Source organism: Silurus meridionalis, chromosome 15, assembly GCF_014805685.1.
Source record: "Silurus meridionalis isolate SWU-2019-XX chromosome 15, ASM1480568v1, whole genome shotgun sequence".
NCBI lineage: Eukaryota > Metazoa > Chordata > Actinopteri > Siluriformes > Siluridae > Silurus > Silurus meridionalis.
Genome location: NC_060898.1, coordinates 13,117,805 through 13,131,676, shown reverse-complemented (window position 1 = coordinate 13,131,676; position 13,872 = coordinate 13,117,805). Strand labels below are relative to the sequence as shown.

At 38.9% G+C, this 13,872-nt stretch overlaps 1 protein-coding gene across 1 annotated transcript; it reads left to right on the top strand.

The window, feature by feature from the left end:
- Positions 1 to 3,088: 3,088 nt before the first annotated feature.
- Positions 3,089 to 10,704, top strand: crkl (v-crk avian sarcoma virus CT10 oncogene homolog-like). Its single transcript, XM_046868007.1, has 3 exons — positions 3,089 to 4,231; positions 6,080 to 6,545; positions 10,049 to 10,704. The coding sequence occupies exons 1-3, from the start codon at positions 3,921 to 3,923 to the stop codon at positions 10,181 to 10,183; spliced, it is 912 nt and encodes a 303-aa protein (XP_046723963.1). The 5' UTR covers positions 3,089 to 3,920; the 3' UTR covers positions 10,184 to 10,704.
- The last annotated feature ends 3,168 nt before the right edge of the window (positions 10,705 to 13,872 follow it).

The following is a 13,872-nucleotide window of genomic DNA, read 5'->3' as shown; positions in this document are numbered from 1 at the left end:
TGTTTCATAATAACAACGAACATTTTATTCTTTCAAAACAGCAACCTACTGTTTACAAGCTAGTAAAAACTGTAAATGTTCAGTTAGAGAGGACGATGGGTGTCAATGGCATTGTCTTTTTCCTTCCTTCCCTTTTCTCATATATGGCATGGCAATCAGTTTGGGCACCTTAGATTTAATGACACCTGGTATGAGCATTTTTTCACCAGCAAAAAGGTGAGAGTGTAATTGTTATAGCACCAAAAATCTAAAGTAAGTACAATGACTAATTTATTGGGTTTTTTTTCTCTCTGAAGTGGGGCTTTAGGAGAGTGAGGGAGCTCTTGTCCTGCAGTCTCAAGAAAACGATTATCCACATGCTTGCAGGAATTGCATGATGAACTTAGTAGACTGTCCAGTACGTTATAAAGGACACTTGTAACTTTTGTTTGTGCACACTACCAGAATGTGTGTTTTGTCCACATCAAAAGTTTCATCAGGTGAGATGCTCTTACCTGTACATGGATGTGAACAATCACATGGACACATCCCATCTAGAGGAGAAGAAAACTGTCTGCACCCTGACTTAAATGTTCAGTCAGTAATTGAGGTAATTCAGCATATTAGACTTGATTTAGATCCTCAATGTAAAGCTGGATAAGTGTGAAGTTGGATAAATATACTAAGTGAAGTGTTTAAGGATCTAGTGCTGTATTCTCTCTGCAGGAAAGTGACGATCTTTCTCTTGAAAAGAACAAGGTGCCCTTTGTCGTGTAAAGGTAACAGAGACAACTCAATTTCAGTCCGTTTTTTTCAGCTGGCACCCCTGAGATATTGGCGTTTCATGTTATCGTAAAGCTTCCTGCCATCTGCAAGACATTCTCTATGAGTCTCACTGTCTTTACCTGTCTAGTTTTTTTAAAGACCTGATGTTAATACACTTACTGATTTTGCTGTGTGTTATCTCATATACAGAGTCTGCTCACACGCATCCACATTCAGAACTTAGGGAGGACAATACTGATGTGTCTCTCAACAGCTAACAAACAGGTAAATGCTGATGTCACACAGTTCTGTCTTATACACATGCAGTGTAATTTTAGAAGACAAAGTAGCAAAACATTGTCTCTTTACTGTAGTGGACCTGGTTGGTGCTCAGCTAGTCTACAGATATTATTATTCCACAGCTTTTCCAGACAGATCCGTCCAATCAGGATTCGATTAAGGCTGAACTGCTCAAAGCTTAAGTAAGCGTGGATGTAACTGTGTAAAATTACACATCATTAAGTGTAACAGATTTTAGATTGATTGTTTAAAATCTATCTGGTTTTCCAACATTTCTCCTCTATGCAGCAGCATCTTTACTTCTCAAATGTGTTCTTTGAGCTCATTGTATTCAGCTGCTCGAATCATTGCTTGTCTCCTGAAGTGGCAAGAGACACATCAGCAAGCAAAACTTGGTTCTTTGTTGTCGATGTATTTGTCTGATGCACAAGGGAGAAAATAACACATCATTATATGTAATGATTGTTCTTTTATATTGTTGAGAATTCCTACAGTATCTGTTTGCGCTTTGGATTAGTCAGTGGGACGAGGACATCATGGAGTTTGAAGTAGAGCAGCTCTGTTCAAGGCTACTTGTTGATGAAAAACCTTTTTCTGAAATCATGTTTTAATGTTTTAAAGGATCTAATATAAATATTTTGGTGATCTATTTTAGTAATGTAATGCTGGATATATCTGACGGCCAAAGAGACACCCCCCCTCTCTATATTTAATAATAGATTAATACATGGTTTGGAGATATATTAAAACATCACCTTTTCCTCCCTTTATCACTGTTGCTCAACTCACGGTAGATAAGTAAACATGTCAGTGATTTATTGTTGTGTTCTTAACTTTTTGGTTTTCTTCCCATCTTAAGTAGGTATACACCACAAGGCTGTAAGTCATTGCCTCTGAACCACAGATGACCTGAAAACGGACCTGAACATTTACATTTGCATTTAGGCTCTTCTTATATTGTACATTTTATTAGACTTTTTATTAATGCATTTGAACCTTTTATTAGATTTTGATGTTTTAATATTTTATTAGACTTCGAACTTTTTTAAGAATTAAAAGATTAAAAGAATCTGATGAAATCTGCACCATGGACAAAGGCGGAAATCATATTGGATGCCATTATCTTCAGGCCCTTAATAGGCGCTGCATTAAAAAACAGGTATGAATCTGTAATGGAAATAACTGCATGGGCTCAGAAAAACCTCCAGAAATCACTGTTCATCAACAAAGTTTGCCGTACTATTCACAAATGCAGATTAAAGCTTCATCATACATTCCTCTCCCAAAACTAAAGCATCTGCTTTCCTCAGTTCCCAGACATATACAGACTGATGTTAAAAGAGTGCTACACATTGGTAAACATGGCCCTGTCCAAACCTTTTAACACATTATTATAATTGTAACACCTTATTTTTTCTAAAATGGAATACCATTTCTTTGGTTCAAACATTTGATATGTATTCATTGCATTCTGCTTTTATTTACATTTTACACACCGTGCTTTTTTTTCTTTTTTGGAATTGGGTGGATTTATTGTTTAACAGCATGATTTTTTACTTTGCCTCCAAAACAGTCACTTTTTCCACATCACTTTTAAGTATTGTTGCCTCCCAAAACTGACTGAAACAATTTAAAGTATTGAATTAATTACTCAGATCATCAAAATGTGTAATTTATTCGGGGCATTTCATTTTGTTTCACAAAACATTACAATTTCTGAAACTCCTGAGCCATGTAATTAATTACACTGGTATAATGTGTGTGTGTGTGTGTGTGTGTGAGGGGGAGGTGCGAGGGGTTTTAGGGGACTCCAAAAATATATATATATTTTTTACACAACACTAGTTAAGTATTATAACACCGCTCAGGTACGGGTAAATAAGCACTATATTATATTACATTCCATTCATATAAAATGAATGAAAATAATGAAAAGCGCGTATAATTGAGTTGAGAATGAAAGAGCTCTACTGATCTAAATGACGTGACTTCCACACAGAGACGGAGAAGGCGCGCGCGACCAGGCCAAACCCCGCCCCGCCCTCTAGCCGCCATTTTTCTCCACCTTAACATCGGCTAGCTGGTGATGAGCTGCGAAGTCGCTTAAAAATCACCGTTGGAGGATAACAAAAATAGAATATTTTATCCGAGAAAACTGCTTCTAAATCTCGTTTTTGGACGACACGTAGTTGTGTATCTAACTGGAACCGTCTTCGAGGTTGAAATCTTTGGAACTTTTTTAAAAAGGCGTTAGCATTCATTTAGGTGTGAAGATAGACGTGTTGCAGGGCCGCCATTTTTTGTTACTCAAGTCTGGGAGGTGAAAATAGCTGGTTGGATCTCACACACAGACACGCACTCACAGAAAGCTGCTGTGTAAATATTTGCATGAACTTAAGTGGATGCGATGTTTAATGTATGATACCGCATCGTGATGTAGATGCTTTTGTGAAGATATTATGGGGACCTTTTCTCTGTGGTAAGGTGGCTAACTGGCTAACGGTTTATATTGTTTGGTAAACTGTGTTAGCTGGCTGCTTTTAACATTACTTCGCGGAAGAAGGAACGGAAAAGCGGAACTTGCATGGAAGATTCTCGATTCGTGTCAATTGTATTCGAGCGATTTTTTTTTATTTAAAAACATAAAGTAAGACAATCGGCGAAACGATTCGCTCCGGCGTATTTCTGTGTAGAATAAAGGGTAACGGATAATCTTAGCAATGCAACAAAGTTGGGTCGTCGCAGCCTGTCTGTGAAACGTCAGGTTGCGGTTCAGCTTGAGTGAAGAATAAAAATAATACGTCGGGCGGTATTTAATTTATTGCAGTTTCATATAATATATCGACCCGTTCGAGCTTATTTATTTGCGTGCAGACATGTCGTCGGCGCGATTCGATTCAGCGGACCGAAATAGTTGGTATTTCGGCCCTCTGTCTCGCCAGGAGACACAGAGCCGGTTACAGGGACAGAGACACGGCATGTTTCTAGTCCGCGACTCGTCCACTTGTCCAGGAGATTACGTCTTGTCCGTGTCCGAAAACTCCAAAGTGTCCCACTACATCATTAACTCATTACCCAGCAAGAGGTTCAAAATAGGCGACCAGGAGTTTGATCACCTTCCTGCTCTTTTGGAGTTCTACAAGATCCACTACCTGGACACGACCACACTGATAGAACCTGCTTCCAGGTAAGAAACCCACACATTACACACACTCTGTTCCTGGGACTGGACTTTATCTTATCATATCAATATCATAATTTAGGTTACTAGACACTGTAGTGGGCAGGATAGTGTCAGTGTCAGGGTAAATATAATTATAAAATCACGATATTATTATAAAACTTGCAATAGTGTTTTCTTTGCCCACAACAATACATTTGCTGATAAATGGTCACAGTATGTTGTTTTAGTAATGTATACAATGTATTTAGTAATTTATAATGTTAATGTTTTGATTCAATATGCTCTTGGCAACAAGGAAATAATTCATAAAAAAAAAGCAACTTACATAATGGTATCAAACTGATTGGAAACGAGACGTAATACTTTTACTTTCTTTTTAAACGTTGCAAAACTACTATTTTTTTTTATATATATATATATATATATTTAATTTTGTAAAAATTGCGTAAAGTATCTTTAAGTATGTCACATTATAATGCTGCATACTGCTTAATGTAAAAATACCCCCAAGAAGCATTTCATGTTTTTTTTTTTTTTTTTTAATCATACTAACCACACCTCCTATTGCCCTAATGTTAATGAAGCGATAGAGAACATAATCTCAGAATAGACATTATAATATATTAATTGTCACTTAAACTGTTATGAAAGTGTATTTAATGATGCAACTGGCTGACTATCAATCCTTGTAGTGTAGGTATGATCAGGTTACTCATTCATTCTGTCATTGCATTTGTGATTTACTTCAAAGTCTGTATACAATCTTCAAATTGTGTATACAATCAATACCAAGCATACATAGAAGTCTTGCTGAATAATATACAGTGTATATAATATTATTAAATTATGCATCAGCTAATCATGTGGCAGCAGTGTAATGCATAAAATCTTGCAAATATAGGTCAGGTGCTTTAGTTAATGACAAACACAAGAGGAGAAGAAAACATGGCCTCAGAGACTTTGACCATGACATGTTTGATTGTGCTAGATGATAAGTGCATACTTATACTTGCATATGAGTTCATAAGAACTAAGTCTTTTTGCAGATATGCCACAACATTAAAGATTAATTCAAGCTTTTGTTACTACTTTGTGATTGCCCGGATTCAGTAGAGCCAAATTGGCTGTATGGGATGCATGCAGAAGAGGGCAGATAGTTCTTTCCTCTGAGTATAATACTAGCTTTGTGACGGTGTATGAGCAGTTGTTTGAACGGAATTCAGCAGTTAGTTTCATGTGTTTTAGAAGTACCAGATATTTGGCCTCTACCTGTTCCACACATACATGAGCTCACAAAGTCCTAGGAATGGCTAGTATGGTAAACTGTTATGTGGAAAAACTGAGCATGGCCCAGTATGTGGTGGTGTCAGAATTTGAACTTGTAATCACTTCTATTAAGTGTCAGGGAGACTTCTCTGACTCCCTGTAAATAAATATAGGATGGTCTAGCTATAGTGTTGTGACACGAAGTAATGCAGTGGGGGGGTCAATACAGTGGCATCCTGTTTGTGTAATGCATCAGTAATTAGTGTCACTTCATCACCTAATGAAGTTAGTGCTGACAATTATCTACTAACCATGAACCAACTGTATAAAAAGGGTTCATAGCCATGTCTGAGAACCAACTACAAACAAAACATTAATAACATGTTTAGAATTTAGTGTTACTTGTGTGACAATCTTCCATTTGTTTACTACTTCTCAGTCATAAGACAGGATCATGCTTGGTTTTTGGATTTTCACAGGACAGACGTGTGTCGGGAAAATTGTGTTTATAAAGCACAACAATTCTGCTTTTCTAAGTACTTTTCACAGTGTTTTTTATGTATTTGTTTGTTTTTTAATAAACAGGTTCCCCAACATAGCTTTAACCAGTGGTCCTGTTCAGCCCATTGGTGGACCCGGGGATGAGAATCTGGAGTATGTCCGGACTCTTTATGACTTCACTGGCAGTGACGCAGAGGATCTTCCTTTCAAGAAGGGCGAGATCCTGATTATCCTGGAGAAACCTGAGGATCAGTGGTGGAGCGCGAAAAGCAAGGAGGGCCGTGTTGGAATGATTCCTGTCCCCTATGTAGAAAAGATAGTCAGGCCTCACACTGGGACGGCTGGCCATGGCTCACGCAATTCGAACAGCTATGGCATCCCTGAGCCTGCACATGCCTATGCTCAGCCTCAGACGCCATCACCTCTGCCGCCTGGCACACCTGGCGCTGTCATCAACCCGCTACCCTCCATGCAGAATGGGCCTGTCATGGCCAGAGCTATTCAGAAACGTGTCCCATGTGCATATGACAAGACTGCTTTAGCATTAGAGGTATGTATTTTGTCCTGAATTTCTACAGGAGGTTCTTATTTTATGATCGCCAGGGGGGTTAGTACATATTGACAGATAACCCGCCAACATAACACCTCATGTCCATGCTAACCTGTGCATAAATTATAATTAGCTCAGTTACAAAACAACACTCAATATAGTTGACTCTTTGGAAGTTCTACCAAAATACCAAGACATTTTAGGCTCAGCTTAATGGTGTCCTGATGGCCATGACTAATGTTCTAATGAGTAATCTTAGATGGCTATATAAGGAAATCTGAGATATTGTCTGGAGATTATAGCTAGTATTCTTACAATTCTATGTACTGTCACTGGCATTGACTTGAAGTTGAGAAACTTTGTTCGGGGATGTTGGGTGTGATAATGATGAACTATTCCAGTCACATCATTGGCACATTGTTGTTTCAACAATTTCCATGGTAGCTTTTTTGTTCATGCTTGCATGGTTTTCCAAAACTGGTTAATTAGAAAACTCGTGTGTGTGTGTGTGTGTGTGTGTGTGTGTGTGTGTGTGTGTGTGATGTATTAAAAAATTTTCCCAATAAAAAGGTTTAAAAGTAGAAGTTGTAGAATAATTAGATCAGCAGAAAACACACTATTTTGAGATTCATTGACACATTTTTCACATAGATTTGCACATAATTGTGATAAAAGGGCTGTAATCTGTCACATCTGTTTTACGGTCTGAAGGTAAATGCTGGATTAAATAGAAAAAACAGTGTTTTTATGAAAACATTGATAATATATTGTCGTGACAACTTTGCAGTCCATTATTCAGGCCTTTGGAAAGTCCAAAATTGAGACACTACATAATGATCTATTGTGCATCTTTTAATGGAAACATTGTTAATGTTTGTGGAGGAAGATTATGAATAGGAATTTTCGTTTGAGTTCAGGAATTCAATAAGCATTTTCAGTTGTAGTTGAAAATTTTAACTTGCATAATTAAAAAAGTATGCAAATAATGTGGGATTTTGAAAATTTGGATGTGCACCATCTGTAGCAAACAGTACAAACATTATCCCTTTTAAATGAAGGATACATAATTTTAATATTTTTTCAATAATTTAATTAACTTTCTCAACACAGTAAATGGGCACCCATTCTTTTGCAATATAAAGGGCCATCGCATCACTCATTTTTTTTCTCTTTGGGGTCTTCAGTGCTAGAAAAATACTCAGACACTGAGTTGACTTGAAGTTGTAGGCTGGAATTCTAAAACTCCAACCTGTAAGAACCAAAGAAACATGCAAACTTGAAATACCAGTTTATCACATTGGGGGTTGTCTTTCTCAACTCATTTGAGGCACAGTTTAAAAAAAAAAAAAAAAAAAAAAAGAGATGTATATGCAATTATTTTAGTTAAAAAAGCACAAGGATTTTAACATATTATGATATACTTAGGCTGGCAATGAAGTGTATTAAATTAATGAACACAGTAAAAGTGCAAGCTGTGTGAACCTTAGCCAATTATTGTTTTGAAATGTGCATTATTTATTTTTTATTAATTTTTTTTATCAATAAAATAAAATGCCAGCTGATAATAGTAATGGGCAGGGCTGTTCAAACCTTTTGAGGCCTGGAACACCTTGCTGCAAAAGAACAGTTTAGGACGAGTTGGATCGAGTCCTGAGCTGAATTCCATTCCTTAAATCCTTCGGCTCAGCAAGTTCTAGCTTTTCCCTCTGTTTCTTAGCTCAGGCAGAAAAAAAAAGATCAGGCACGCGCACACATACAACACGAAAAAAAAACAGTGCTGAAAGGAAAAAATGTTATATATTTCATGTTATTTAAGAGCACAAACTGTCTATCTCATGTTGAAGTCCAAAAGATCACACTTTTTTTATTCTGGTGTTTGATATGAACATTAACTGTAGATTTCGAGGTTATCTATATAATAAAATAGACGGTGAGTGTATGTATATGTGTAGAGGAAGGACAACCTGTAAACCAGAACACAATATTAGGCCATAATTAGGCTGTTTTTAATGTTTGGAAGATTAGTGTATGTGTTTCTAAATAGAGTGTGCATCATGATGTGTGTTTGGAGGGGAAGATAAATCCCAGGGCACATCAGAGCCTAGAGGTAAAAAGTGTAAATTGGAGCAGTTATTTTTGGCTTTGTTTTCTTCACAGAATCTGTTCTAGGTTCTCTGCTATATTTAGTGGTGTATTGGACATGGCAGATTTTTCTAGAACTTTCTCTTTTAAATCTTTAAAGAAAACCAGTAAAGGTCTTTGCTTTTTCGCAAACTAGATTTTTGAATCATCATTTGATTTCTGCACACTTGTGTTTACTTAAGACAATTGATGGACCTTGTATTTATAAAAAGAGCTTTGAAATCTGAATTTGGGTAGTGGAATTCCTAGGTGGAATCTGGCCTCACAGATCCTCTCCAGCTCAGACTGACGTTCTATTAACTGACAATGTCTAGTCTTTCCACAGATACACTATTGGGTTTGAGTCTGTTTTTGGCTGTGCCCTGCAAGGACATTTGGATGTTTGTCCTTTTGTAGCGTTGTCTTGACTGTGTGTGTGAGGTTGTTAATGTGTGAACCGTAGTCCCAAGTTTAAGGTTTTGTCTCTTTATTTTGCTACATTTGTCCTTTTCTCGACCAGTGTCCCTATTCACAAGATGCATCTACCATGTTTCACTATAGGGTAGGTATTAGACAATGCCTGGTTTTCAACAGATGTAAGTTCCTGCTATATGCCTTTTGATAAAGAAATGGTTTTCACCTAGCCACAATTCCAGAAATGCTCAGTGGAGCATTTTTTATATTGCTGTCCCTCTAGCAGATTCTCCCAATTTTGTGGAAGAAGTGCAATTAGAGAAGCCATTGGCTTCAAATGTCAGACAGGTGAGCAAGAACCCACTTATGTTTTTTTCCCCAGGTTTGGGAGTTCTCCTAGAAATATTTAGAGCACTAGGATTGTGTATACCATATACCTATTGTCAAGATCTTCACACAGTCTAATAATTTCTAGTACTTCATAACTTGGTTTTTGATCTGATATGCCTTGTGGGGATATATACAGACATTTTTGTTCTTTGTATGGACAGGATGGCCTTGAGCTGCCTTATCCCAAGTCTGAGTGCATACATAAATTGGGATTTAAATTGTTTTTAAAGATTTTGGTAAACATGCTTTACTCTGTCAATAAAGATCATCACAGATTAATGGCAAAAAAAGTTAGTCCATTTGAACTGAAATTGATAATACAGTAGGTCAGGAAATAGTTGTAAAACCTTTTTAAAAAAGTCCACTGTACAAATGATGCCACCATGCTCAGTCAATTTATAGATAACACAATATAGCAGAGATGGATGTGAGGTTTATGGGTAGAAATGTTTGAACTCTTTGTATAAAGTATGAAATTCCACAGTTGGTATATTGATTCAGTCCCAAACTATTTTATTCTTAGTCCATTTATGCAAGGCACTATGTTTAAGTGAGTAACTGATGCCATGTTTCCACAGGTGGGTGACCTTGTGAAGGTGACCAGAATGAACATCAGCGGGCAGTGGGAAGGTGAAGTGAATGGTCGGAGAGGCTTGTTTCCCTTCACCCATGTGAAAATATTGGATTCCCAAAACCCGGATGAGAATGAATGACCAGGGTGTTACCCTCTCAGCACCTATCTCGACCTGCTGGCTGCCCTGTTGTTGTCACCACCGGAAATCGCACTTGCCTGCTTGAGGCTCAGCCACAGAGCGCAATTCTCGAGTGAACCAGTTGCGTGGCTTCTGACTGTTTACAGCTCCAAACTCAAATAGTTCCTAATCCCTTTTTCCTGGTATCGATTCCCAAATCGGTATTTTTGTCTGCCCTTCGATGTGCTGTTATTTCCATTTGTCCTTGTGCCAAGGTGAGGTTTGAGTACTCTGGCTTGTTGTCATGCCTAGTCTTTTTTTTTTTTTTTTTCTTTTCTTTTTTTTTTTTTTTATATATAGCTGTGACAGTGACCAGCCAAAACACACACAGAAAGAGAAAAAGAAAGTCTCATTGGGGGGGAAAAAGGTTTTAAAATGAGGGTATTACAATTTAAATCTTCTCTTCTAATTAGACTGGCCTTTACCTTGCTGTGTGGAGTGTGTGTGTGGAGTGTGTGTGTGTGTGGTGGAGGTGTGTGTGTGTGTGTGTGGGGGAGTGTGTGTGTGTGTGTGTGTGGTGTGTGTGTGTGTGTGTGTGGGGGCGGAGTGTGTGTGGGGGCGGAGTGTGTGTGTGTGGGGCGGAGTGTGTGTGTGGAGGAGTGTGTGTGGAGTGTGTGTGTGTGTGGGGTGGAGTGTGTGTGTGTGGGGTGGAGTGTGTGTGTGTGTGGGTGGAGTGTGTGTGGAGGTGTGTGTGTGTGAGGTGTGTGTGTGGAGTGTGTGTGTGTGTGTGGAGTGTGTGGAGTGAGTGTGTGGGGAGTGAGTGTGAGTGTGTGTGTGGAGGTGTGTGTGTGTGGAGTGTGTGTGTGTGTGTGTGGTGGAGTGTGTGTGTGTGTGTGTGTGGTGGAGTGTGTGTGTGTGTGGAGTGTGTGTGTGTGGTGGAGTGTGTGTGTGTGTGGGGTGGAGTGTGTGTGTGTGTGTGTGTGTGTGTGTGTGGGGGAGTGTGTGTGTGTGTGGTAGGAGTGTGTGTGTGTGTGTGTGGTGGGAGGAGTGTGTGTGTGTGTGGTGGAGTGTGTGTGGAGTGTGTGTGTGTGTGGGGTGGAGTGTGTGTGTGTGTGTGGTGTGTGTGTGTGGAGTGTGTGTGTGTGTGGTGTGTGTGTGTGGTGTGTGTGTGTGTGGTAGGAGTGTGTGTGTGTGTGGCGGAGGTGTGTGTGTGTGTGTGTGTGTGTGGGGGCGGAGGTGTGTGTGTGTGTGGTGGAGTGTGTGTGTGTGTGTGTGTGTGTGTGTGGTGTGTGGAGTGTGGAGGTGTGTGTGTGTGTGTGTGGTGTGTGTGTGGAGTGTGTGTGTGTGTGTGTGGTGGAGTGTGTGTGTGTGTGGAGTGTGTGTGTGTGTGTGTGTGTGTAGGAGTGTGTGTGTGTGTGTGTGTGGAGGTGTGTGTGGAGTGTGTGTGGTGGGAGTGTGTGTGTGTGTGTGTGTGTGGTGGGAGTGTGTGTGTGTGTGTGTGGAGTGTGTGTGTGTGTGTGTGTGTGGTGGGAGTGTGTGTGTGTGTGTGTGGAGTGTGTGTGTGTGTGTGTGGTGTGTGTGTGGAGGAGTGTGTGTGTGGGGAGTGAGTGTGGGAGTGAGTGTGTGGGGAGTGAGTGTGAGTGTGTGTGGGGGAGTGTGTGTGTGGGGGAGTGTGTGTGTGTGGTGGGAGTGAGTGTGTGTGTGTGGGGAGTGAGTGTGTGTGTGGTGGGAGTGAGGTGTGTGTGTGTGTGGTGGGAGTGTGTGTGTGTGTGGTGGGAGTGAGTGTGAGTGTGTGGAGTGTGTGTGTAAGAGACAGACTTAAGGAGTCCTACTAGATCCTGTTTAGGGCTTCAGTCTCTCCTTGGCAAGTTTTTTTTTTTTTTTTTTTTGAGTGCAGAGCACCATATAATTTAATATTAATTCCTGAAACATCTCAGAAGCAGACATGTGTGAAACTAGTCTGTAGCTGTAGCCTTTTTGTGCCATGATAATACACGATTTGTGAATATCAGGTGTAGTTTGTGAAATAGTTGTGGTTTAAGAATGGCGCTGTGGGAGGTTTTTTTAATCCGGTCTCAAATATTCCCAGTGAAATGAGTGTTTTAGGTTTGCGCCTAATCTATAACTTCTGTACTGCTGTGAGCACGCTTGTTTGCACACAGCCTCATGAGGAAGCATGTTATGCTGGTTGGATTTGGTCTATGATTAATGCTGCTTTCTGCTTTGCCTTTGTTTCCACTGAGCTCAACCCATGTCATTTAGGTGATTTTTGCACATCAGCAGTTTTCATTTGTAAATGATTAGTAGCATTCAGACTTGGAGTCTGTCTTTTTTTTAAGCTAGCAAATGAATTGGTCCTTTGCTGTGTGTTTAAAATGAACTATAGTGAATTAACTTTCTAAAAAAGGGATAAAAATGCCTGCTGGTTGCCTATGCGCATGATCTGACTAAGAGCGCTCTTCCTCCTGACCCTGCGTTCACATGCCATTCCTACATTGATCTGACATAGTTTCACTGGTAACCTCTAGTGAGTGGGGCTCAACCTGACTCCTGTGTCATACTATTTTGTAGGTACAGTCATAATGCCACAACAGCAAAACACTTTGCAGAATGTTTGTTTTCATCTTTCTCTCACTCTCACTCTCACACACACACACACACACACACACACAATGGAACATGGATGTTACAGCCCAAATTTTTTACACTCCACAGTATACATCACAATACTTTGTTTGGTGCCAGCAGAAACAACAGATGCAACTATTAACATAAACGTATTTGGTACAAATAAGAATTTAACATGGATTTTTACTCGGCACAGTGAGTAAGAGTGAATTGCTTTTAAAAAAAAACCATGACATTGCCTGTGATTTATTAAGATAATTCTGTTCATAAGTGGCAATATAATTTTATCTTACCTGTACAACTGAAAAAGAAAACAAAAAAAAGAAGTCAGCACCATCTTTCAAAGGAAGTGATAGTTGCATTTGCAAGTCTGTTGATTTGTAATTCTTTTCAAATGAGCTCATCACTGCCATCTTTTTTTTAGGCTGCTTTATGGCACCATAATGCTTTTAGTGTAACCTCAATGTGACTCCAAAATCACATCATAAAGTGGTAGCTGCAGAGATTATGAATATCATGTGCAGGTTTGCAACATTCAGCCACAAATCTGAAATTAGATTTGATACTTAATAATAATAAAAAATTGTGCCATGGTAAATCTACAAATCCAAATGACTGGCTCCGGTAAATTTACCATATTTGTGTTTTAGATTTTGGCTTAAAAAGGTTTTAATTATGTATTTATTTTTTTCCCCTTGTTCTTTTATTGTTTTATGAACCACATATCGTAAACGGTCAGTAAATTGTTTAATTTATATTAAAATCTACATTTTGGAAGAAAAAGCTGCAAAATACTTTTTTGTGAACGCAGGATCAGGATTTCTGCTGCTTTTGTCACTTTTTTCCTCATCAACTCTGAATTTTTTCAGTAATTATATTAACAGTATTACTGTACTGTCCATGAGTAGGTACCCTTATGGTGGCCATAGTACAAAACAATTGAAATGTGCCTTTTTTTTTTTTTGACCATTTTCATTTGCGTTAATATTTGCCAACCCGTAACATCCATGCTGATACGATCCATCATGTACAGAGTGAGAAAATAAAATGTACTTCTCTTAACTGTCTCTGGTCTGCGTCTT